The sequence below is a fragment of the Poecilia latipinna genome, unplaced genomic scaffold (genome assembly GCF_001443285.1).
Source record: "Poecilia latipinna isolate Pla-1442-1.1 unplaced genomic scaffold, P_latipinna-1.0 Scaffold1353, whole genome shotgun sequence".
In the NCBI taxonomy this organism is placed as follows: Eukaryota; Metazoa; Chordata; class Actinopteri; order Cyprinodontiformes; family Poeciliidae; genus Poecilia; species Poecilia latipinna.
In genome coordinates, this window is record NW_015113969.1 from 145,176 (window position 1) to 171,155 (window position 25,980).

The 25,980-nt window shown below is 40.4% G+C and overlaps 1 protein-coding gene across 3 annotated transcripts in view; it reads right to left on the reverse strand.

Moving 5' to 3' along the window:
* The window catches only part of srgap1a (SLIT-ROBO Rho GTPase activating protein 1a), a 46,717-nt gene that overhangs the window by 14,485 nt on the left and 6,252 nt on the right, over positions 1–25,980 (reverse strand). For 2 of the 3 annotated variants that reach the window (XM_015056089.1, XM_015056091.1), the window contains exons 2-15: positions 25,030–25,182; positions 23,610–23,738; positions 21,291–21,512; positions 20,297–20,398; positions 16,100–16,297; positions 15,631–15,715; positions 13,551–13,578; positions 12,260–12,368; positions 10,215–10,275; positions 9,514–9,591; positions 8,973–9,107; positions 6,754–6,859; positions 6,390–6,614; positions 3,944–4,023 (exon numbers count right to left, since the gene is read on the reverse strand). In XM_015056089.1, coding sequence (XP_014911575.1) covers positions 3,944–4,023; positions 6,390–6,614; positions 6,754–6,859; positions 8,973–9,107; positions 9,514–9,591; positions 10,215–10,275; positions 12,260–12,368; positions 13,551–13,578; positions 15,631–15,715; positions 16,100–16,297; positions 20,297–20,398; positions 21,291–21,512; positions 23,610–23,738; positions 25,030–25,182 — 1,711 coding nt within the window. Of the gene's footprint in view, positions 1–3,943; positions 4,024–6,389; positions 6,615–6,753; positions 6,860–8,972; positions 9,108–9,513; positions 9,592–10,214; positions 10,276–11,571; positions 11,606–12,259; positions 12,369–13,550; positions 13,579–15,630; positions 15,716–16,099; positions 16,298–20,296; positions 20,399–21,290; positions 21,513–23,609; positions 23,739–25,029; positions 25,183–25,980 lie in introns of all 3 variants that reach the window. The other variant, XM_015056090.1, reaches the window with a different exon arrangement.

Consider the following 25,980-nt stretch of genomic DNA (forward strand, 5'->3'; position numbering starts at 1 on the left):
CTTTTCTGTTTTTTCTCCCCCCCAAACTTAATGGCAATATATTATTTAAAATTTTTTTTTTTTTTTTTTTTTTTTTTTGCGCTGCAGTGACGTGGCTGAAACTCAAAGTGGAAAACTCAATTGTCAGTGTGGTCAGGGGCCCTTTCACTGATGCTGAATTCTCTTCTCTTTAGATAAATATCCACACAGCTGAGACTGTTGACGGTCGGAGGATTGTCAGATATCTTCCACAAACCAGTGGAGCGCTGTCTCTGCGTCTTGCTCTGCTGCATTGTTCGTATGATAGAAACAGGGCAGCACAAGCTGTAAGTGAGATGCGTTTATGAACAGAACAAGGTTCAAATATATTCATAATACATAAAAAAATAATAATTTTGAACCCTTAGTAGTTCTGTGTAGTGGCATCCTGCTGTAAACAGAGAAGTGGGAAAGATGATGAGGTGGAAAACTTAACCTCACTTCATGAGAAAAAAAAAAAAGGATGATCTGCTCTGTTCAGAAACATAAATTTTCATTAACACATGTAATCCAATCTGAACTGTAAGCCTGTGGGGGCAGCAGACAACAAGGACATCCTAATGTATTTCTGCAAAGTGATGTATAATCAATGTGCCAGTTAGTTCATCCCTGACCTTGCAATGATTTTTACCGGCAAATAGAACATCGATGCAATGACGGCGACCCAGAGGTGTCATTCTGAAAAATTCCCTTGGTGAAAGTCATGTCACATGAAACATTTACACTTTGTCACATCGGGTTAATCGTTTGCCACACAGGCAGCAATTTAGTTTGTTTATTTTAAAGCTTGTGTTCATCATTTTTAGTGTAAAACCAACAATCTTAATGTTGTAGTTTTAAAGTTTGTTGGGTTAATTAGTAATCTGGTAAAAAACCAGAGATTTTGGTCTGTATTGAAATTATAGCAACCAGTTCTACGCTTTGCTTCATACAGAGGATCTGGACTCTTGTCTATTGAGCAATGATTGCTTCCTGGAGGCGTGGACTCTGATGAGGTTTTAAATTTTACCCAATCGCTAATCTTTACCCATGACGTACGAGGCTATAAAGCTTACCAGAAATTTCCTGTGTTGCAAACTGTGAAAAGAGAAATGCTGAGCCAAGTGAGGCGTCTGGTAATGTTAAATCACTATTTGGACCAAACGGCTTTGTACACCATCTCCGCTAAAACTACAGGCAGACTACAATTCTAAACCCGTGCAGAAAATTGATGTCATTGCTCATAACTTTACTGTTTGTTTGTTGACTGACCCGGTAAAAAAAAATCTACCGGAGGGAATCCAAGTTAATGAGAGAAAGAGGCAATCTCAAGAAAATGGCCATAAAGTTATATGTAGAGACTTTAATTTAATTTTTTAATTTAGGAAAAAAAGGGACAAACCTTTAAGTTGCAACATTTATTTATGTTAATATTTGTAGTGACACTATATAAGTTATAGGGTATGGTCAGAATAGTTGTTCTAGACTTCATGGTGGAAATCAGCCAAGGTAAATGAGAGTTCAGGAAACTAAGGTTCAAGAAAAAAATTGGCAGCTGGCGTTGGTCCTTGTTGTGCCACCAGATTATGTGAAGCCCAAGTTTGGCTACGCTTTACAAAAATCCTCCCGGTAAACCTCCTCAATCCCTCATCTTTGTTTTTGTAGTTTGATAATGCATATCAGAAGGGAAAGTTAAATGTTTAAAACTTTGAGACCTGAAGCTTAAAGGCCTTAAAGGAAATAACAAAAAAGCTCAACAGAAAAAAAAAACATTTATTAATGTACTGGGTATAAGGTCTATGTGTATCAATTTAAGTGTTATATTTTATGCCATAACAAATATCAAGAGACGTTTGCTATTCTTTTTTTTAATTATCATTTTAAATAATATAAAAAGTTTAATATATACTGAACTGATACGGTTTGTTCAAATGTTTTTCCACGCAGATAAGAAACACAGCCTCAGATTTATTGCTAACATTAAACTTTGCTCTGCTGACTCTCAATGTACAACAACTTTTAGACAGTCAGGTCTGAGAAAAAGTGTCACAAAGTCTAGTCATTACCGCAGATATTGTTCTGAGAAAGAGAAATACAGCAGGATATTTTGGAGGATGTAACGTGGGACGGTATTATGTCACAAAGATGATCATCAAAAGCTCTCATACCTGTCCAGCTAGAGTGCAAAGAACTTATTTAAAGCTGGTTATAAATGTCCAATGTATATTTTATTTTATTTAAGGATTTATTCTCGAATATTTTTATTATACGTTATGTACAACAAAATAAAAACACCTAAACTTTAATTTCTCCCAACCGCTCTTTACAAGGCTTTTTATCTCAGCCACTTAAAATATACATTAGATGAGGTCATTGAATAAAAGTCCATCTGTTTAGCCAGATAGAGCACTAGAATGTAGAATTAACATTACATTTAATATCCTACCAAATACCAAGCAGTCCTTGCAATTTCTACATTGGAAACGTAGATATTGTGACCATGACTGATTCAATTCTAATACAGTTAGGCCTGAAATTATTCATCCACTTGGCAGAGTGAGTATAACTATAAAAACAACCCACATGCTGTACAGTGAATAAATGGTCCGCCTCTAAAAAATTGCACAGAAATGCAGCGGTGACAACTGTTTCACTTGCTCTTTGAAGTGCACTGATTGTTTCGAAAAATATTCTCATCACCTTATCTACAAATTTTAAAAGGAGAAAGAAAAGACGTTCAGTCAGCGTTGTGACTGATGGCTTTAATTCAACATGTTAAAAACAGAAAGCATACCTTCAGGAGGTCTGTTTCCCATTGAATGCAGATAAGGAGTCAAAGGAATTAATGAACTATAACTCAGGACCTTCTTAGCAAAAACAGGAGTAGGATCAATGCTGTACATTAATGTAAACACTGCAGGGACTTTCAGGTCTTTAGGGAACTTTGAACATAAATTGATGGTATCAAGATGTGTGTATGTTGTATAACATTTTCTCTGCCTTTTCCTTTCTGCGATTTGCGATTTGTTCAGTTTTTTTCTCCTCAAAGTCCCGTTTTTTTTTCTACATTTCCTCGTTCTTGGCTTCTAGTTACATGTTAAACATCTGAAAAGCAAAGGCAGAAAAGCAAAGTCCTCCATGAAGATAATATTCTATTTTCTCTGGTGCAGAGAAAGAAGAGACTCGCTCTATTTTTCATTTAGACGCTCCAGCATGGTTTCCTTAAATAAATCTCTTCTGGTTAAATATCTCTCAGGTTCTTGTGTTCTTAGAATAGCTCTGCAGTTGAGTGGAATAACCTGTAAAAGACTTCATAAAAAATCCAACAAGACCCTTCATACTGTGGTCTCGTTTCACATTTGACTTTTTGAAATAAATGTAATAAAATTATAAAAAAAACACAAAAAAAACAGAATGTGTATTTTGAACAGCTGACAGTTTTTGCACACAATGCATTTGACAAATTAGCATCTATCCTGAAAGAGACCCTTAAGGAACGTCAAAGAGTCAAGAGGATCCAGACCACTATGGGTTTTATAACGTAGGAATGTGGAGATGTCCTGTGGTCCCACAGAAGCAGCAGAAAAATTACAATATAAATAGCTGTCCATCACTCTGAGCCCAGTACTCTGGCCATTCAAGGTTAATGTATTTAACGGGCCTGAAAGGGAGGATTAACCAGCAAGAGCTCACGAGAGCTGAGGTTAACCCTGAAAATACCACAACAGGGAGGAAAGATCTGGACTAAGGATATGAACATACAGCTCGCTAAAATCATACTCTTTTCTCTTTTTCATGTAAATTTGTGTGGCACAATACAAGACTCATCAAGTGGAATTACTGTGTTCAATGGATTATGATTTTTAAAGAAGACAACACTATATAAAGACAGACTTTGGCAGACTATTTTGCTTATGCACAAATAATGGATTTTATTGTCACCCACCGTCCTCACTGGTGTGCGTCTCTGTCCCTCCCTCATTGTCCACCTCTTCCAGTGCCCCATGCTCGCTGTAGGGACTCTCACTGTGGGCAAAAAGAAACAACAACATGCAAACCATGAGCCACCGCAGAGGTCAAAGCTCTTCTCCAAACACATCTTTCCTTGTGTTATTCTACATCTTTACGAATTAATGTTTCCCCCTCAAAAGTTTCCAGAGTGACTTTCCAGGCGCAACGATGGTTAATTAAACAAAGAAGCCGTTTCAGCAACTATCATCATCACATTTCTTTGAAAGTCTCATAATCTCCGTCGGTGGTTGGATCTTTTCTTAAGAGCTCTTCTTTTGGCACCGGGCTGTGAGTGCTGGCAGTGATGCCCCACGCCCCTCTCTCCACAGATTACCTCTGCCAGGAACTGAGAGTCCCCTCCACCTCCACTCCAGCAAGAAAGGACGGTGAAGCTGCCAAGACAACAAATCTCCCAAGGGCTTGGTAGGCACTACCGTGGGACACGGCAGTTCTGAGACGGGTGATTAGTTCTAGTCAGGGATAAATCCCCGTCAGCCTCAACAGAGGCCGATAAAGACAGAAAGAAACAAGATATAAGCCCTGCTTACAGATGTGGGTCTGGCAAGGAGCCCTAACAAGTGTGACCTGTCTGACTGCAGCTTGTGCTCCATTTTGGACTAATCATTGCTGTTTTACCCCAGCAATTTAAGTGATTGCTTCGGTCTGTCTCGTCTATAGAGAAGTCCGTGGGGAGTCACAGTTGATGAAGGCGCTACCTTGTCATGTTCTACGGCCTCAGCTAGCTGGTGTGCATAATTACTCGTATGAACCTCACAGGCAGCTGAAGCATTGCGAGCATACCTACGTGTTTAGTCGGACCTCTCGTGCTTTGGCTCAAAGCCTGTGCTCCGTCAACAATAACAAAGCAGAAATGAGAAAACCACCACTACCTGTCAGACCCCTTTGGGAACCTCAGTGCAGCTGCATGCAGTGACTTCACTGGGATGTTTTTGCACCTTTGCCTTTGATGATACATAAGCCATGACTCGGGCTACAGACGGTTGCGACAGGAAATCCTGGTAGTTACACTTTAACTTGGATTTAAAAACAGAGATGCAACCGTGCATTCAATATCTGCCATTACACTGAGCATGTAGTGCTTTGCCAAAGCGTTGTTCTACTTGAACCTTTCCATGTTTTATTTAATAGACCAAAACAAAATTAGTGCATAATTATCAAATGGAAGCAAAACTATGCAGGGTTTTCAAGATTTTTCGCAAAAAAAAACAACAAAAAAACTCAAAGGAAAAAGTTGGTGTTCATTTGTATTCAACCCCCCACTGGGTCAATCCAATGTAGAATCACCTTTTGGTGCAATTACAGCTGCAAGCAATTTGGAGTATGTTTCTCTGCTTTGCACATCTGGAGATGGACATTTCCTCCCCCCCCCCTTTCTTTCTTGCTTGAAAGCTCAAGCTCACCCAGAATAGATGGAGAGAGACAGCAACAAGTGAGGTCTGGAGTTGGACTGCGCCATTTCAATAGAGGACAATTGTTTGATCAAAACCATGTCATTGTTGCTCTGGTTGTATTAGAGCCTGAGCAGCAAAAAGGCTTTGGACAGTCCTAATAGAGGGTTAGATGATGCAACTGTTGTACTGCTGAACATACTTTTAAAAAACCTTCTTAGTTATAGGGTTCAAGCAAGGCTTATTTGTTTGGATACATTCTAGCAATTGGTTCTTCTAGTGCTACACACAACAAAGTGTGTTGTTAACGTTCATAAAGTAACTTAAACCTGACCTGTGGAGTTCCGCAGCTCCTCCAGAGAAACTACAGGCCTTTTGACAGCTCCTCTGATTAATGCTCTTCTTGCCTGGTCTGTCAGATTAGGCGAATGGCATTGTTTTGGAGGGTCTGTAGATGTGCCTTTCTGTTTTTATTTCCATATGATGGATTGATCATGGTTCTCTGTAAGATGTTCAAACCCTTGTAGATTGTTTTATAAGCTAACCTGCTTTAACTGAATTCCTCAAACATCTGCTGTGTTCCTTGGTCTTCATGGTGCTGCTAGTTTTTTAATGATCTCCAACAATCTCTGAACAGCAGGATTTAGACTGACTTTACATAACATTAAATTACAGATGTACTCTATTTACTAGTTAGTTGACATTTAAGAGCAAATAGCTAAGCTGGTTTCTATTTAGGAGCATCAGAGTAAAGAGAGCTAGATATAGATTCATCCCACAGTTTTCAAGATTCAATTGAACAAAAAAAATAAAATAAATACATGGAAACCATATATCTTTTACCTACTACTTGTTTGTTTATCAAGTAAAACCCCAGAAAAACAAATTGAAGTTTTCACATTGTAAAGTTTAAAATTTAATGAGGTGCTAACACATAAGAATGTACTACAGGACATTCTTTATGTTCCCTACCAGTAGTCGCCGCCGGCCATGCACTTCTCGTAGATGGGCCCGTCCAGTTCTTTGGCATCAGGGAAGATGGTCTCATGGTGGATGATGATGGTCTTGATGATCTCATTCACATGAGCCTGGCAGGAGACCTGGTCTTGGGTGTCTGGAGTCGGCATTAGTGTGGGACCAAAACATATGGCCAGGTTGTACGGGTCCATCATGTTCTCATCGCTGTACTGGGACAGACTGGAAGGAGACGCAAGGAGTTGAAATAAAAATGCTTTCCAAAGAAACGTCCCTGTAGCAAAAAACTTCAAACAAACCTGGATAAAGAGAGGACAAGCTTTGAGATTGAAGATTAATTTAACTAAGTGTGTAGACTCACTGGTTGAGAAAGGCAAAGAGGTAACGCATCACAATGAGAACCAATCTGGGAATGGTAAGGAGGATCTTTCGGATGTATAACGCTCTCTCATACAAGTTGTCTATTCCTAAAACAGAAAAACAGAGACACACAATTAATGAAACACCTTCATCTCAGTCTAGGGAGTGAACCTGGGGGAGCTTATCCCTACACATTCCTTGCAGCGGCAGATTCGGCGAGGTTATTCCTTTCCATGTGGGGTTTACTTTGGGGTCAATAATTGTTTTAATGTTCTGTCAAAGTACTGCGTTGAAATATATTTGACAAAGTAGAAGTTACATACCCTGGGGATGAACAAACGTGATAACATTGTGAAACATGGAGCGTGAGTGTTTTTTTTAAGGTCTACATCTGTGTATCTGAAATGTGGCACCTCTGTGTTAATGACATCCAACTCCTCATATTTCACAGGAAAAGGAAGGAGTGCAGGAAGTTTAAACTATTCACTGACGACAGCCAGGATGACAAACCGTTTCTCCTGCGCCACATGAAAACAGCACAGTTGAGGGTTGAGAACGACCCAGAAAGGGAGGAAAGACTCCGCAGTAAACTTTACAAACGTACCTTTATTTAAAGACCAAACACTGAAACTTTTTCTGCCAGAGCACTTCTGAGACATGCGAGACAAAGCCGGCACTTGTGTCTTCCATCGGCATATCATTTGTTTCACCTGAAGCAGCCTGCGTGTTTCACTTGGAGAGGCTGAGGCTGTGCCAGCTTGCTAAAAATAGCCGCGTCGTCATCCTCCAGCCTCTCTGTGTCATCTGGGATTTGGGCTTCTGGAATATTTGTGATGCGTTTCATTTTTCATGAATACCTAACTAGGTCTCTGTGTGGTTCTCCAGACGACAGAAGCTAATATTTAGAGGTCTACGTCGACGTAGGCTTCGTCACTGGGACAAATACATCTCAAGCAGAGTACCTCTGCTCAAAACATCCTGGCTGAAGATTACAAATCCATCACAAGCGGCATTTGGTGATGAAAAAAAACAGAGCAGGTAAATGGAAAATCTCGTCAGGAGTGAGCCTCTTGAAATGGGAAAAAGTTATTTTACTGTTGGGCCCGTAGTTCAGACTGTAATCACTGGAGAGTAAACAGGGAATCCCCCATCACTCATCCAGAATAACTACATGATGGCAGAACCAGGAAACCATCCTACACTTCATCATCTTCATTTCACCACACAAACACTCAAAAGATTTAGAAGCTTGAAAACACAGAGTGCACAGGATTGTCCCTCAACACAATCCCCACAGCAAGCGTGAGCACATGACTTTGTGGGAATTCAATTGTTCTTCGGGAGAAACAAAGCTCCTCACATGTAAAGCATGAAAAACAAGCCGTACCAACGTAAAGCATAATATCGCTCAGAGTGACTCTAAAATTATATTCATGTCTGGCATAGCCACGGGTATCAACGACGGCTAAATACACTTTTACCTCACATTTCTTGGCACCAAAAGCAGAAATGGTGTTGAAATCTAACCAGCACAGCCCATAGCCCTTAATATGATGGAGGGTGTTTAATGATAAAGTTATCAAGCTACAAGTGGCATGAGGCTAACTTCAGGAAAGTTCATTTATGAATTAAAAAAGCTTCTTATCTATGAAGACTACAGTCAGGGAATAGTTTAAAGGTTGTTTGTTCATTATTCATATTAGCAGAAAAGCGCTATATGAATTCAGTCCAAGTGAAATGGCAAAAAAGTATAATATTCTGCAAAATGGGGTTTTCAATTCATTTTGCTCATATCTTTGTATGAAAATAAAAATAAATAAATAAATACATTTGATACAAATTATATTATATAAAATGTATATTATTTCATTGGGAGTATTTGTTTTGCTTTAAAACATAGAAATAGTAATATTTTTCTCAATGTGAAGTAAAGTAAATGAATCTACTCGTTTAAAGATAAATCAAAATTTTCTAGTTACGGAAAAATATCGCAAATGAGAAGCTTTTTCCACATAAGGTCAGGATGCTTTGGACAGTTTTGTTCCCTTAATAATTTAAGATGCAATTTGAAAACAGTTTTTTTTATGCTGAGAAAATCATCTTTTACAGCTGGTAAGGAAGAGAAAAACTTGTGGAATCCCTATCCACAATATTTTTATAAAAAAAAAAAATAAAATAAAAAAATCACAGAAGCAATACGGATACAAAATGTGAACCTACTGATGCATGACAGCAAGTCGTTAAATCTCTCTTTGGGGAAAAGAGGGTTCTCCAGACCACGGAAGTAGAGCTTGAGAACACCAGCCACCGAATTGATGTCATGATTATCCTCATCATCTGTTAGAGGGTCGTTTCCTAAAACGCAATAACAGAAACATCAGCAGGGCAGCACATCATAACACAAATATATAGTCCTGGCATTATTTGTGTGTGGCAACTTGGGCAATATATTTGTTCAAATGCTTTGTTTAATGGCTGTTAAATTTAGAGTGTCATAAATTCAGACTCTGCAGTTCAACAACGCGTTCGGTCTAAAAAAATTGGAGTCTAACTGCAGTGGCTGGCCACACCTGATACGGATCACAGAGGACAAGTTTTGGGATAATTTTAATTACAGATAAGAAAGGGAAGTGGACAAATATTGATTTATGGAAAAAAAATATAGTTAGGATTCTGCTTTAATAATCAGAGAATATCACATGTATTCAAAGAAAATGGATAAAAAGTAATTCATGATAAATCAGTAGCTGAAGTTGTTCACCCCTCTCAAAAGAGTTCTTGATGTCGTTGACCTCCAGCTGGGATCCAGACACACGAAAGATCCCTTGATGCTGGAGGCCTTCAGAGCCAAAGACATAAAAAGGCAAAGTTAGAACAGACTTAGTTTCTAAGTCGACTTTAATGAACATACAACACAGACACACACACACACACACACACACAAAAAAACCCCTCTCAACTAAAACGGTTTTCTTAGCTGGTCGTAAAAAGCACAACCTCCTCGCTAAGCCCCTTCACTTTGCTAATTAAAGACAGTAATGAGTCGAGGAGACTGCAATCATGTTCTCCTGAAGTGTCTTCCAGCTGGGATTAGGATTTAATGAGGGGAGAGGTCAAGAGTCGAGAGAAAGCAAAATTAGTTTGCCGTTTGCCTCCTTTCAAATTCCTTCGTCACAAACTAGGCATCTCCAAAAGCTTTAACTCAAAACTCTGAGAGTTGGTACTAATCTTAATTAAAGACTTTTATATTAGCCCCTTGTTCACAGCTCCCCTGAGCTGAAAGCTTCACAGTATATCTGGGAGGCCGAGTGGAAACGTGTCAGCTGCAGAAAACAAGAGTGAATCTGTATTTTCCCAGAACTGTGACTTGAAGTGGATCTTAAAAAGCCACATCATCTGCTCGAATGCTGAGTGTCATTCAGCGCATTAGAGAATCAATAGCAGATCAGATGAGTGACTCACCATATAGATTTATGTAGCGGATACAACTTTCAACCACTCTGGGGATGGCTTGTCCAGAGTCCTTCGGGAGAAAGAGTAAACAAATCATCAGGATTTTATTTATTTTCTAAAAATCCTGTACACATGTTCTTTAAGTCACATGAATACATGTTAGAGGCATACCAATGTGTAGCAACAACATAAATACCAATAAAGATATGGCAACCTGATGTCTAGCATTATCTGTACATTTCAATTAATTAAATGAACAGACAAAAACCAAATAAAAACGCAGAGTTTTTTTTTTTTTTTTTTACTTATTCTTATACATCTTCCAGTTGACTCATGATATTGGTAGGGCTCTAACAGGTAGTGGTCTACACAAGGGTAGAAGGTCCTACCATTGTGTCAGCATGCCAACACACAAGGTCAGAAAAGTTTGGGCAGAAAGGGAAAGCCGATTTCTGAGAACCTTAAAACAGACTGAGTTGATGTCATCAATTTGTTTATTCATGCCCACTTTCAGAAATGGCCAATTGTCACGGGAACAGAGGTGCAGACTGCTCTTTTGAAAGACGGGTATAATTTCAGAGGTTTAATATTTGTATGGAAAATATATTTACATTTAATTTGTAAAACTCTAGACGTGAAATTTTCACAATTAAGATTTTTGATCTTCTCGACTACGAGGTAAAATAAGATGTTTACCTTAAAATTAGGGATACTTTTCCTTCTCTTTCAATGCTAATTGGTGCTAAAGAAGGAAAATGTTGACTGGATGATACGTTTCTTGTACTTGTACTTAATTTAATTGTAAACAATTTGAGAATGTGGTGGATTCCAAGTATTGCATTAAAAGCTATGGCAAGGATGTTTTGAGGTGCTATTTGTTGTGTTAAGAGCATATCTAAAGACCTACACAATATGGCAGCCAGCAAAGAAGGACTAAAAGTCAAAACCCAGCAGTTTCATAGATGTAGACTGGCCTATCGTTCTGATTTTGTGATCCATTGACGGACACAGACTCTGAATCCTTTTTAATCATACAGTGGATTTGTTTACAGCCCTCAGGGGTACACAGTGGGTCCAAACAGAACACCCATGCCAATATTGATTACACTAATTTCAGTAGAGTTGATGCACTGACCAGGATGCAGCTGCACTCTGTACCAGCATGCCTTTTTTGACATGTGAAAGTGGAATCACTGACGAAATGTCGATGTGGGGGTGTGTCAGATTATCTTTCGTCGGAGAAAGTCTTCAACTCAGTCTGTCGAAAGGTTTTATTTAGAAGAATACATAATGAAATATCCATCATGCTAAAAGAATGAGCAAAGGCAAAAGAAGCACAAGCTTCCGAAACCGCTTCGGAGTCTACCTGATGTCGAGTATGTGAGTTCCTGCGTCCGCGGCTAAAGAGGAGAATCAGTAGAGGCAAAGAGGAAACCAGGAAGTAAAGAGAAAAAAAGAAAGACCCAGGTTAGAACTGCACCAGCTGCCCACCTAAGCTTATAGCATAATAGCACCTTCACTCCACCCTGCGCTGTTATCAAACCTACAAAGACTTTGTGGTCTGAAAAGGACCAGGCAGTGTTGGGCATGGACCCACCAGCCAGAGGCAACAAGGGGATTAGAGGACAGAGGCAGCCCACCTTATCGGCCTGGCATCTGCCCCCCCTGACTGCCATTTACCCTGCTGTTTCCACTGGCTGAGGGGAGAAAATCTCTGCCAGAGCGGCTCAGACGTGCCAGCTCAGCAGGAAGCCCGGGGAGCTGACGGACACAAATATTTAGCCCACCAACTGCTGCTGCTGCTTCCCTCCTGCGACCCTTCAAATCTATCAATGCCACCATGCATCCCAGAGGCAGAGCGCCAGAGCTCAATGACTCATGCTGACGGCTTCCAGGATCCATCTTAGCAGAAATCTGTTGTTGGTTAACAATAAATCAAAGCCGAGATGCTTCGGGGGAGCCCACCAAAACGGTCAGAAAGCCAGAGTGGAAAATAAAGAAATGGAAAGAATAGGCGGAGAACAAAAGCCACCCAGCAGATGTTAAATCTGTACCTTGATAAATGACTCCAAATTTCCATTAAATAGCTTAACATTGAAACAAGAGCGGGGTCTAGGCCGCCGGGGGCCTGTGAGGGTTTTGTACAGCCCATTGGGATGTCTACTGTAGAATACAAAGAATGCATTAGAATAAACAAACATCTCAGTTCATATCAAAAGGCTTGCACATGGTGTACTGCTTCTTCAAACCATTTCATGTCCTTCGGAACCTTGAAGTTTAAGCTAAATAATCTTTAAATCCCTTTTACTGCACATGACAGACAGGTTAATGAAAACCTCTTACAACTATTCACTTTCCCCCCCGCAAGATATCTCAGGCCACTGAAATGTCAGAGCTGCTGGGAGCATCGTATGTGTCAGCATCCATCTCATGACAGACTCTGCTGGGAACAGCCTCTGCTGCGCTGTGAGGACGTGTGTGTTGGTGCGAGTTTGGCTTCTCGCCACCTGTAGCATCCCAGGTCCTCACGTTTTCAGCTCTGCTTCCTATTCACAGCAGCAAAACTGCAAGGGCCAGGAAAACTCTTAAATGTCAGACCAAAAGATGAAATCTGAAGATTTTTTTTTATTTATTTTTTTATTTGCTCTCATGGTTGTTGCCATATAAAAGGCTTTCTTGGACAATAATGTTGAGCTGGAAGTTCTGTCCACTTGCTGACACATTTAAGATCTTACTGACACCTCGTGCCACGCTTTGGTCAAAATACAACGTCCCCACACATTTCTCTTCACCAGTTTCAAGCTGCAGAAAATGTAGCAGGATTCGAACCTGAGGCTGGTGGACTTGATTTTAAGGGGGGGGGATGCCACAATCTAATAACTAAATAAATATTTGAAATGAACAGATCAAACAAATACATTTAAAATATTATATTACCTGTATCCAACATTCCAGTGCCAAAATGGGAGGAATGTGCTGTAAGTTGTGCCTTACATGATTGAAAATGGGATTTTAAGTGCAGTAAAGCAACAATTGTCTGCAAAGGTTTCCTTGTCGACCTGCTTCTGTTTGTAAGACCCTTATGAAGAGCTGGTCATTGAGGGGAGACCATTTAACCATTGCTGCTGTCGTTTTAAATATGATCGCTTTAAAATGACTGCCAACAATCGAGAATTGAACTGCAGAATTTCATCATCCTTGCACTGGAGCTGTGAAATGCCTCACAAGCGCTTTGAAAGCGTTGGTTCTGAAGACTCCACCTGCACTCTACTTTCAACATGAACAGTAGCAGATGTGTTTGCATGTGGCAGTGTTTGCATGTGTGTGTGTGTGTGTGTGTTTTACCTTGTGGTCATGTAGTCAGCTCGATGGCCTGCAGCAAGAGGAGAGACGAAAAAATAACAGAGAAGACGTATAAAGTTGGAGTTGGTGCACATGCCAGGACCTGTCTCGGGTGTCCCGGCGGTGAAATGTGCACACGGTTAGTGAAGCGTTTGAAGCCTGCCGTCTGTCTACTACTGTTGGCCCCTTGAGCAGCTAAAATAAATCCTCAACACAGGACCACATTTGCTTTTATGCTCTCATGTGCGCACTCTAGCTCGCAGTCGACACAAAAAGCCACATTACAAGTTCAACAGATTAAAGAGCCAGGGCATGCGGACATTTGGACATTTTTTGACCACACGATCTACAAGGCTGGACTAATAAAATAAGATTAGAAGGAAAACATCTACTTTAACATTAATGATCAGAAGATGCTTAAATTTTATGAGCAGCATAAAACCTGCTGCTGCGTTTGAGTGACTCATGCTGTCCTTCAGCTCCGTGATAACAGGATGATGAAGTAGCATGTGTCAGAAACAGCAGGCTATTCTCTTCGTTGCTCATTCACGGCTTTGGTGCTCATTAAGTGGGCGATTTTGCAGAGACCACCAGGAGTGAAGGTCACCACAAGCACCGACACTTGCTGACTGAGATCCCACCAAAGGGGAACAATGAGAGCCCGACTCAGTGAGGGCTGGCCGTCTAATACACGGCGGTCTTAAGTGGGGAGCAAAGTCAGTAAGTCGGATAATGCAAATTAAAAATCCCTTTCAGTTGTGGCTTGAATGACTAAAACCCAGATTTCTATCAGGATGTTCTTCAAGAATAGGGGGAGGGAGAAGCAAAATAAAGGAGTTTGCAAGAGAAAAATCTAAAAGTATGACAACTTAAAGTTTGGTGTATTTTAGGGGAATTTCATGTAATAGATCAACAAAAAGTACAGCATCATTGTCAAGTGGAAGGAGGAAGATAAAAATCTGAAACGTGCGGGCTCCATTATTTACTTTCAGTCCCTCTGACTAAGCATTTTATTGTACTTAGTCTAATTGGTTTACGCCTCCACCCACTTGTGCATGTAGAGACTTAAACTTTTCTCCCAATTGTTCTTTGAAAAAATGGCTCAAGTCGAGTCAAATTTGAGGCAGAATCACTTTTCAAGTCTTGCCAAAAAATTTTGGTTGGATTTTGGTTTAGTTTGACTGAGCCAGTCTAACACATGGATATGCTTTGATCTAAAGCCTTTTCATTATAACTCATTATAATGAAAAAAAAAAAAAAAAAACACTGCAAACTTTAAACAGGCTGCTGTTAGAGTCTGGCAGGTTTTTTTTTTTTTTTTGGTTTTTTTTAGGATTGTTTTGTGTTTAGCTCCATTCATGTTACCATCTACACTGACTAGCGTCCATGTTGCTGCTGAAAAGAAGCAGCCTCACATCATGATGCTGCCACCATCACAGTGGGAGGGGCTATATGCAGCATCAGTCTTCTTCCCACACAACATTTTGCCCAAAAGGTGACATTTTATGGCTTCAGCTGACCTGTGCAGCTTCCTTACAGGTTTGCTTTGTCCTGTCTGGGCCGTGGCTTTCAGCAGCTCCTCTAGAGTTACTGTAGACTTCTTGGCTGCTTCTGATGAGGGAGGGGGTCAGCCATGTCTTGGTAGATTCATTTTTAGATAATGGTTTTGAAATTGTTCTGTGAGATTTAGTCTTTTGTAAACTAAAGCTGCTTTAAATCTCCCCACAACTACAACCTTGAGGTATCCCCCCTGTTTTTCTTTGGTTCTCACAAACCTATGAGAGCTTCGCTAATCAGCTGTATTTGCACTGAGATTTTATTATACACGTTTAGATACTATGTCCTAATTAGGTTATTTTTAAATGGAACTATGTGGATTTTATTTGGGGGCATCATAGAAAAAGAGGCTGAATATATGAACACAATGCATTTTTTCCTTCAACTTTCACACTTTTGTTGGTCTATCAAATAAAAACCTAATGAAATGATCTAAATTTTGTGTGTCTGAAAAAAGACTGGAGGAAGCACAACAACGGGGCGCGAATGAGCACAGGGGAGGGCAAAAAAAGGACTTTGACCGTACCGTCACCGAGTGTCCTCTTCAGCAAGTCGTGTTTGGCCTGCAGTTTGGAGATGAGATTACTGCCCTCCAGAAACTCGCGGAATTTCTGTGGAGAATCGAGAGTAATTACACGGCCGCCCCGAGTGCCAGCCGGAGAGCCAGCTCTCAAGACAGCAATCAATGATAAGGCAGCCAAGGGCAAAGGACATCCTAAAAGCCTTTTTAGAGCTTTTATCAGAACATGTCCATCTTCCAGCCAGTCCAAGATAGCAGTTTGCTTTCACAATGTAGAGATGTTTAGGAAGAATAAGACCTCTGCCAAATATAATCAATTTCTAGGTGAAAAAAATAAAATAAAATAAGCACATTCAAGTGAAAGTAAGAGCTTTGACGCGAGGTAAATTTTGTTATAAAATCCCTGACATGCATTTTAATTTCTTTTCAAAATGAGACGCACATCAAATATTCATGTTTTCTTTCCGCCTCTCACCATGAAGTAGAACTGCTCCGTTTCCTGCTGGTTGGCTCGTCTCTTAGCGATGCTGGGTTTGCTCAGGAACGTCTCGGACACGGTGGACTTGACCGATTCTGTGGAGCGGCTGTGGTGGAAGCACTCGGACACATCGTAGTCTTCGATGGTCACCATGTCCTGGATGGTGGTCAAAGTGGCCTCTGATGTCTTTTTCACCTGTCGATCAGAAGAGGAAGCTATGATCAAAGGACAAAAAAGAAACCAGCTTAAAAGCCCGATATCGCCTCTTCATCATCACAATGTCGCCATACCCCCATCCCACTTTACTCCTACTCTCTCCAAAACACTCTCCATCTCATGACACTAAAAAATTCAGCTGCTTTCTGACAAGATGTACAATCTTAAAAAAAAAAAAAAAAAAAAAACGCAGGCTGCTGAACACGACTCCCAGCCAAAGCAATCAGCTTGCATGCACTCAGAGGGGCTGGAGGTGAGCGGTGCTGGCTGGAGATGGTACATCCACTTGCAGCCCTCAAAGATTAATTTCCATAACCACCCCTAGCCTGTCAACGCTGCTTCTCCTGAAGCATATAAAAACATCAGGGTTTTGGCCAAGCATACCCTTCTCCATTCATTACAAAACATGTTTAAGTTATCCAAGAGCTGCAGGCCATGACTGGCTCTATCATGTGGCGACATAAGATTATGGGACAAGCAAATAAAGAGTGAAAGTGCATCCGTAAAAGCCCTGCAAATGGCAAATGTTTGATAACCAAAAGAGTGCATGAGAAAAAGAGACAAGCAGTAATTTGTAGAAATACAACCACAATTTTTTTAATAATGCTATAATTATTCTACTTTAAAAAAAGTTTAAAACCACTCTCTGACTGATCATATATATATATATATATATATATATATATATATATATATATATATATATATATATATATATATATATAAAACAAGAGAATGAATCATTGATGCGGAAAAGCTGCAGAGGAAAAGAGGCCCAAGAAGGTGCAGGAACAAAAACAACTACCTCTCTGGAAAACTCCAGGAAAATACTTCTTTGACCGCTTGACAGGGAGATATCCTGTCGGGAAACAGAGGGTTGTGACCATCTTAGTTCTGTTTGCTGCACAGATTGAAGGGACCCTGATTACAAAAAGACGACTTCCTTCCAGTTCCTCTTAATGATCCCAGTCACCTTTAACACAAAGAGAGCATCCCCGCTTTTCAGGTGCTGCTAACCAGGTCTGACCTCGATGATATTTAAAGGACAAGGTAGACTGGGGATGTAAATAGTTAGACTTCATCCAGACAAAACAATTGCAGCTTGGTTCTTCACAAGCTATTTGACCTTTACGTCTCTCTGTGTTCAAAAGAGAAGAAACCCCCCACCCTCCTACCCCTCCTGAAAATAAAAGGCTGTCTTCTCTTCCTGTGATGGATTACAGTGCTGAAACGTGTTTTCAAGCACACAGTGTGGATGTAGTCTCAGTGTTTTCCAACATGTCATTCGGGTGAAACAAACTACATTTTGGAACATGAGTAATGACAGAAAAAAGAAATAAGATAGCAGACTCTAAACTCCTAAAAAAAAAAGTTGATTTGAAAAGAATCAAAAGAAGTTCCTTAGAAAATGTGACGTATTGTGACATTCAGTCACTGGTTGCACACAGAGTGTGTTTGGGACCCCTCGCTCACCGGCAAGTCCCATCCCGGGTGGCCCCTTCCTTCAGAGGAGAGAGGCCCAGCTGTCATTATGAAAACAGAAGCCATGCATGCAAGAGAATGTCTCCCAGTGAAAAAGCTGCTGAGTTTATTCATTATTCAGTGGACGAATAGTTATCGATGTTCACTGCTGGGCTCAGTCACCACACAGCTCACGGAGACACGCTGACTATATGCCCACCAGGCCCTGCAGCTGTACAACGGCCCGACACAAAGCCCCATGCGTGGAGTCAAGTTTATTTGTCTGTGCTAAGCTATGTCCAAAAGCTCACTATCAACATTTCAGCTTCCGTATTATTAGCGTGGTTTATTCCAAAACTTCATTCTGGGAGCCAAAACTAACTTTTGCGCTGTCAAAACCTGAAATACTTCCAGTTGTGATGTTTTAAATAAATGCGACTCTCCAGGTCAGAAGGAACCCATCGCTTAGCAGCTATTTCAGCATCTATCAACACATCTCTGAAGCCAGACTGCAGTCCGATAGCTTTCAACAGGCCCTGCGGTGAGTGTGTAATCTGCTCATCATCAAGTTATGAACACAGACAGACACCGGCTTTGATGCGTCTCCCTGAAATGTATCTGGATGAAAAATAAAGACTCCCTTCAGAAGAGATGGTATGAGATTACCAGAAGTTGGTGTGAAAAATCATAGGAACAACATCTCTGTCGGCTTGTGTTCTGCTCTGAGGACACTAGGCACCAGAGAAACATTAGTGTGAACTTTGGGCCACACAAAGGTAAATGAAATGTAGATTGGAAGGTTATTTAATCTAAAAATTTGACAAAAAAAAAAAAAAAAAAAAAAAAAAAAGGTGGACTAGGGAGCAGAAAACAAAACTGTCCTTGCAGGAAAAGGTTGATTGCGATTTCGACAGTGAGCTCCTCCCAGCTGAGTTGAAATCCAGGGTCAGGCTTCCCATTTTGCACTCCACCCACCAGTGAATTATTCAGCATGATTTCTTTCACCAGCTCAGAAGTGCTTTGAGGATGCAGCTGCACTTCTATAAAACTCTGCCCTGTAGCTTTTCCTGTCCAAATAACGACACAGACTCTCTCTCTTAGGTTTGACAGTGGAGCGCGCAGGTCGCCGCCGTGCTTTGAGAGTTCGTTTTTCCAAGGATGAATCTGGCTCATCATGAAGAGAGGCCATCTGGTGATCCGTACATGAGGCTGCAGTGCCCTCGGATTCTGACCCACCAGGACATCCGCAGGCGGACAAGGACACGAAGCAAACCGGAGCTCGTCAGCTTCCACACACTCAAATGCACAAACTGGGTTGAGGTGGGGTGGTGGGGGGTGTTGCGTGTGCTCAGAAATCCTGCAAGCACTGCAACTTTAACTGGGCTGACACTGAGCATTTTCTCTTTCAATTATGGGGAAATAATGTAAAGAAGACACAGAAACTGAGTGCAGTGTATCATGGTGGCAGTAAATGACACTTAATTTGAGGAGTGAACAAATGACATTTCCTGTAATTTCAGGGGCAAAGTTGTTGTTTTTTTATGCAGAAGAGTCACAACATTACTCTGCTCAGCTGGTCACTGCCTGTGGCGACATGCTGACCTGATGATGAAAAAACAGATTCCTATGTACAACTCTCTCCTTCCTCTTCATGTTAAACATAAGTGTAACATCACAACTATCAAAACTCAAAGGCTTTACAACGTTTTTTTTTTTTTTTGCACTTTGATTTTGTTGCTACTGTGCAGAACTTGCTGCAGGCAACAAGCGACACCAGGTAGACTTTAAGTACGACAGAGACGAGCGCAGAACAGAAGGTGCAATTTGAGATACGTAGCTAAATGCAGACCCAATAAGTCAATATGGTTTGAAAGTGTCAGGACCACTGAAGATCTGAGTGTTGACTCCAAATATCAAACAGCGATAGATGTTATGGAAGTTGACCCATGTGTTCCTGCTTCTTCTATGTACGAGAAAAAGTAAAGGAGCACAAACACAGAAAAATGGAGGGCAATAACAGATGCCTGAAAAAGGAGAAGCCGGTCAGGCATAATGCAGCAGTCAGGCGGATATGTGTGAGCGCACAGTGTGAAAAAGAAGAAGAAGGAGCAGTCACGGCCGTCGTTCTTTTAGCTCAGCAGCATACTTTGAGTTGCTTTCCCACACAGATGCAACAGAAAATAAAAGCACTGTGGTGAATTCTTGCAGCAAAATAAGGAAAAGGACTTTAAAACCATCTGTGATATATGAAATAGATGAACATACATAAAGTGTAAATATGAGCTTGTGGGTTTTATGGATATGCGACAAACACTTAAACCTGAATCTTCAGCGCTATTATGTTTCTCCTCCAACCTTGTTGGCGTCAGACAAACTTTCTTTAGCAGCTTTAATTCTCTGAAGCTCTCAGCCTCTTTTATCCAAGTCAACAGAAGTCAAGTCAAAGAACAGGGATGTGTTCATAACGCCCCCACAAATTTCTGGATTATTTATTTAAAATGCAGGGCACCGTCTCACCTCTTCATTCTCGATCTTCAGAGTGGCCAGTCGAGACTGCAACTGCTGGAACCTGAGAATGAGCTCCCCATTGACTGGCGGTTGTGCTGTGATATGGCACACCTGGAAGAGAGAACCCGTCTTTATGTAGTAATAAATCCTTTCCACATTCTTCTTTAATTACAGAGCAAACCTCAGCGAACTGAAAGGCAGACAGCCACAGCAGAAGAGCTACCTAACAGACATGATATCAGCATAGCGGCATCCGGGCAATTAAACTCCAAACACATGTTGAGCTACTTAAAGTCCAGGGGAAGGAATAATGCTTGATTTGCGAAATTTAGTGCCCTATAAAACGTGATGCTGCAGCCTGTTCACAATAATAAAAAGAACAACTGCATTGTAACACCTACTATTAAAACCTCATTTCATTATGTTTGAGATTGGTTCTCATGATCAGGCCTAAAAAAATCCAACCGGGCTCCGAGCCCATAGGCATTGAGCCCGATCCAACCCGACTAATTAACTCTAATAAGATAAACCCGACATATCGTAAACTGATACCAGTTTAAAATCCTCCCAGATCTCTGACTTTGCACGCTGCTGGTTATTAGTTATTGTCCCGTTTTTAGCTTTTGCTTAACATGGTCCAGCTCCTTTGCGTTGTGTTGCTGAAGGTTGAGTCAAGTGCAAATCGTCTGGAATATGCGATTGATGGGAGCGGAAAAAAATCTGCTCCATGTGCGCATTAGTTGTGCAGCGTACTGGGCTTGTTGCAGTCTAACTTCTGCACCTTTCTTTCCTTAACAGGGAATAAGTAAATTAACTCAACTTTATATTGTACATTCTTGTTTAGTTTTCTCTAAGCTGTGTATTGTAGGCTTATTAAAAAAAGCTAATTGACTAGTCCCAATCCGCCTTGAATTTCAGATTGGATCTAAACTCTCCATCAGCTACAACAAAAATTAACTGCTACAAAACTGCCACCTCTCATCAATACGTTAGTTAAACATACTTCGTCCCCCATGTGAGACTGGAACTCAAATTTGGCTGGTGGGCAGAAGGCTGTCGGATACATCTCCATAAACCTCTGTCGGTCACTCCGTGGGTCCAGACTGTCCACAGCATTTTCAATGATATCTAAACCCTCGTGGCGTGACGTTTCCAGGTTGTACTCTGCCGAGAGGTAGGTCCGCAGGGCCCGGTTCAGACTTGCATGATATCCCAAATCGCAGCACTAGATGGAATAAAACAAAGAGAAATATTAGACGAGCAATTTCCAGCAAAAGCAAGAAAATTTAAAAGAACATATAAGAAATAAAACATGATTTCTCTGAAATTGCGACGTATGAAAAGAAAAAAGTCTCTTCATAAAATGAGTAATTTGTTTGTATATTTTGTAATGGCTTGTAAATTTAGGATTTTCCATACACAGCTGACTTGCAACTTTAAAATTCAAATAGAGAGCATCAGTAAACAAACAGCATCATGAAGACCACAGAAAACAGCAGATAGGAGAGCTTTAAAATGGGATTAGGTCAGAAAACTGTATCTCAATTTAAAACTTCTTCGTTTTCAATCCATCATCTGCAACTGAAGACTTAAAAAAAATCCATAGTTCAGGTTGGAGAATCCGTCAACGGGAAATTACTAGCTGTGCACTTCACAAGTCTTGCCTTAGCAGAAGAGCAACAACAACACATGCAAAAGACTCTGTGTGCCGGAAACCTGACTGGAAGCATCAAGCTGCGGGAAGCTTTTCAGTAGCAGGACAAGGACATTTGTCAGAGTTGAAAGGAGGCCAGATGGAACTAAATGCTCAATACTGGAAGGAAAACTAGATAAAAGATGTACCTTCCAGCAGAACAATAATATTTAAGCTACAATGGAGTGGCTTGGATCAAAGAACCTGTTGTGTGTTGGAATGGCCAAAAATGCAAGTTTAATTGAGAACCTGTAGCAAAGTTTGAAAAAAACAAAAAAAATCTCAAGAGAAATAGCCTGAAATACTTGATATTTGCAGCTCAAGGGACTGACTTGCCCCAAAAACAGGTCCAGTATTTTTCACAAGCCTTTTAACAGACATTCACTGTTAATTTATTTTCCCTTTTTTTTCTTTGAACAGATGATAATCCTATGGGAATGCTTAGTTTAACACAAGGTACACGATAAATGAAAAATAAAAGAGAGACATTTTCATATTTTTTTGAACCAAGAGTGTTACCTATCATGAACATTATGTTCAGGGTGCTGATTCCTAACACAATGAACCTCATCTCGTTCTGTGACACAAGACTCAAACACTCATATTCACACATTTCAGTGCCTGTTCTGAAATCACTAAGAAACAGAGTTTCTTAAAAAAAACATGGACTCTTTCGATCTTTCCCATATTTTCCAGAGTTTCCTGTTGGACTGAGGGATGGAGTGAAAGGTGGATAGGTGGACAGAATAATGGATGGAAAGGATGGATGGACAGATGGATGACAATGACACGTTGAATTAAATCCGTAAACAAAACATTAATCATATCTAGACATGGAAAACATTTGCATCAAATTCTACATTTTTCTTGGGTTTTCAGCCAAGATGCTGGGATGTTTCTGCTCCACCTGCTTGAAAGCAGATGTTGTTTTTGACCATGAAAAGTCTCTCCGTTAATTTAGAAATATGTGCAACCCTGGACACACAGCTCCTGCAGAGTGCATCCTACATAATATCACTCAACCACACACAGATACACACACACCCCGGTGAGATGTGAAGGCCTGTGAGCAAAGCAGGGAGAGGGGTAATTTCAGCACACAGCATGCCGCCTGAGAAGAAGCTGCATGTCTCTCCATCCTTTAGTCTTGTTCAGAATATAAAAACCTAAAGTCTCGCTAAAAACCCGACCTTCCCCTGCTTTGGTAGAAAAAACAAAACAAAACAGGGAAATTAGTGCAGCAGTTCTGCGTCTCCAAGCTACAACGGGAGGAATGCAGGTGAGTCGGATCGTAAATAAGTCATGGAGACGGCAAAAGGATCCAGCTAGAAAGTCTGCTTATACAGCAATGAAAAGAGATATGATCGATTACTAAAAGTGCAAGGATTCAGAAACTGATACAATTTAGATTGATGGTAAATAAATGTAAACCTTTATTTTAACAAAAAAAAAAAAAATTAAATATGATGCGAAACTACCTCCTTTCATTAGAAAAAGACAATCTTCAAACGTGACTGATCTGGGCGAGAGGCCATGAGAACGAAGATTTCAAATTTTGCTCAAAAACCCAGTAAACTTCCACGAAAACTTTATTTCTACCACGGGAGAGTCGTGTGGATTCATACTCACATCAATTAAGTCCGACAAGTCGTGGATGTAGTACTTGAAAACGGACGCATTTGTCGCTTCCAGCGTCAGCAGGTACTCGTTCCTCGCTTTGATCGACTTCAGCTTGTTTTCCGAGTACTTGGCTTGACGCTGACAAGAGAATTAGAGCCAGCAATGAGAAACAACACAGCGAAGGTGACGGGATGAAGTTAATGAGCGGAGAACAGCCTTTTCTGACAAGCGATCATAGTTTTACGTCTCTGCAGGGAAGGTGAATCACAGAGCTGAAGCTGGATTACAGGCAGAAAGAAAGTTTTCAATAAACATTAGAAAAACAATGAGCCACCTCATTATTGTGGTATAAATAATGAGAAGAAACAAAACCAGACATAAAAAAAAAAAAAAAAATCAAGAAAGGAAAGAGTTTCTGCTCTTTGATTCAGCCGGATGCCTCAGTCGTCTTCATCCCACACCAGACGGACCATGAGACTCTGAGTCACAGTTTCCCGACTGACCAGTGGGCTTTGACTCATCATCATTCATATCTCAACACTTTAAAATGCATTCCTGGAAAGGTTCTGCTAAAACGGTCCGTTCCTGCAGTCTTTAATCATTTCCAGAGATATTTAACAAATTACAGGCCTGTTGTATGGGTAAAGCCTCTGCTTGTTTGGCTGTGAAAATGCTCTCAGTGTGTTTTTCTTTAAATGGGTCAAGGAGATCCGAGAGGTGCGTACTCTCGCCAGAACCAAACACATTTTCTGTCATTGTTAGAAGTGTTAAAATTATCACACAACATTATGTTTTCTTTCAACTACTTACAGTAAGTGGCAGAAACATTCATACGCCTACAACTTTTCAAAGCCACTGTTTTATAACCTAATTGTAGCTTGGGATTTTATAATAAAATCCCAAGCTGTGATTTTAAAGCCACAAATTCATGTGATACTTCATAACTTAATAGTTTTACCACTAAAAATGTAAAATTAGACAAAACCATGTCGTGGTAAACCAACTCAGCATATTGCCCTGGACACAACATTCCCACCATTGAACATGGTGGCGGCAGCATCATGATATGGGAATGCTTCTGTTCATCAGGGACGCTAAACATGAACAGAGTTTGTGGGAAGAAGGATGGAGCTAAACAAAGTTAACTTCTAGAAGAAATCTTGGTGAAGGCTGCAAAATTTAGAATGTAACAGTTTACATCAAAGCACGTTTTCTCGTCCCAATTTATTTCGATGTCGTCTAAAAAATAAAATCCAATTGATGTTTGTGGTTTTAGCCTGACAAAATGTGAACGCTTCAAAGATGGTTCACATTTTCTTTAAGGAAACTGCAAAGATGCCAACAGAGAAAGTGAAGTGTAAACTTATTTAGTTTTATTTAAATATGATAATTCAATGCACTATTTTAAATTAATTTCAACACAATTCACCTTCTCTTTTATTTTCTCAATCTTCTTCTCCATCCGTATGCTGAACACAGGGTCCCCCCTCCCAATCTGCTTTTCTTCCTGCTTCTCAGCATCCTTCAGCTTGCTCTCGGCGTTGATGCTTTCCGAGTGGTACATGTGGTAGGTCTTCATCACCTGCAGAGGCACACAGCAATGAATCAGACTAAGATTCAAAGGAAAACGATCCTATGGCATATTTATTCCAGCATCATTTTAAATAAAAAAAAATAAAAAAAACAGAAATCCTAAATTGATGCAAAGAGTTTAAATGACTAAACTCTGAGTATCCGGTCAGTTTCTGTGTCCGAAGGTCACAGTGTTTAGCTGTGACTGGCCTTTAATAACCCTCTACTAAACGCTCTGTAACCCAAACTGCTTATTCATTACATATCAGATAATTTTATCTCACCTCCTTCTCACTTTGACCCAATAGCAGGATGAATTATCTCAGGGTTGACTGTACATTTATAGCTTTCAACCAACACAAATAAACTAAATGTCCGGAAGTTTTAAATGAAATCTGAATGAGTGTAATGCAAGTCCTGCAAATGTATCCGCATTATGCGACCTGGGAGTGAGTAGTTTTATTGTGTTGGCCTTTATGCTGGCTCTATCTGTAAAATATGCTTCTTGAATGATAATTCCAACTCTGTGAGCTCATCTCCTCTTGCTGCCGGTTCATCAGAGCTTCTGTATTTTGGAAACACTCAGAGACACCACTTCCTGCTGCCTGAGTCATCACCCAAAGTGGAAGGAGTTTGTGTGCTAGTCATACTATATCCATGATCAATTAGGAACTGACTCACTTGTAAGTTGAAGGTAGACTGTGAAACATAAAAAAAAAAAAAAAAAAAAAAAAAAAAAAGTTCAGCGGGACTAAAAAAAAAAAAAAAGGGGGAGAAGGAAAAAAGATTTTGGGGGGAAAAGAAGAGG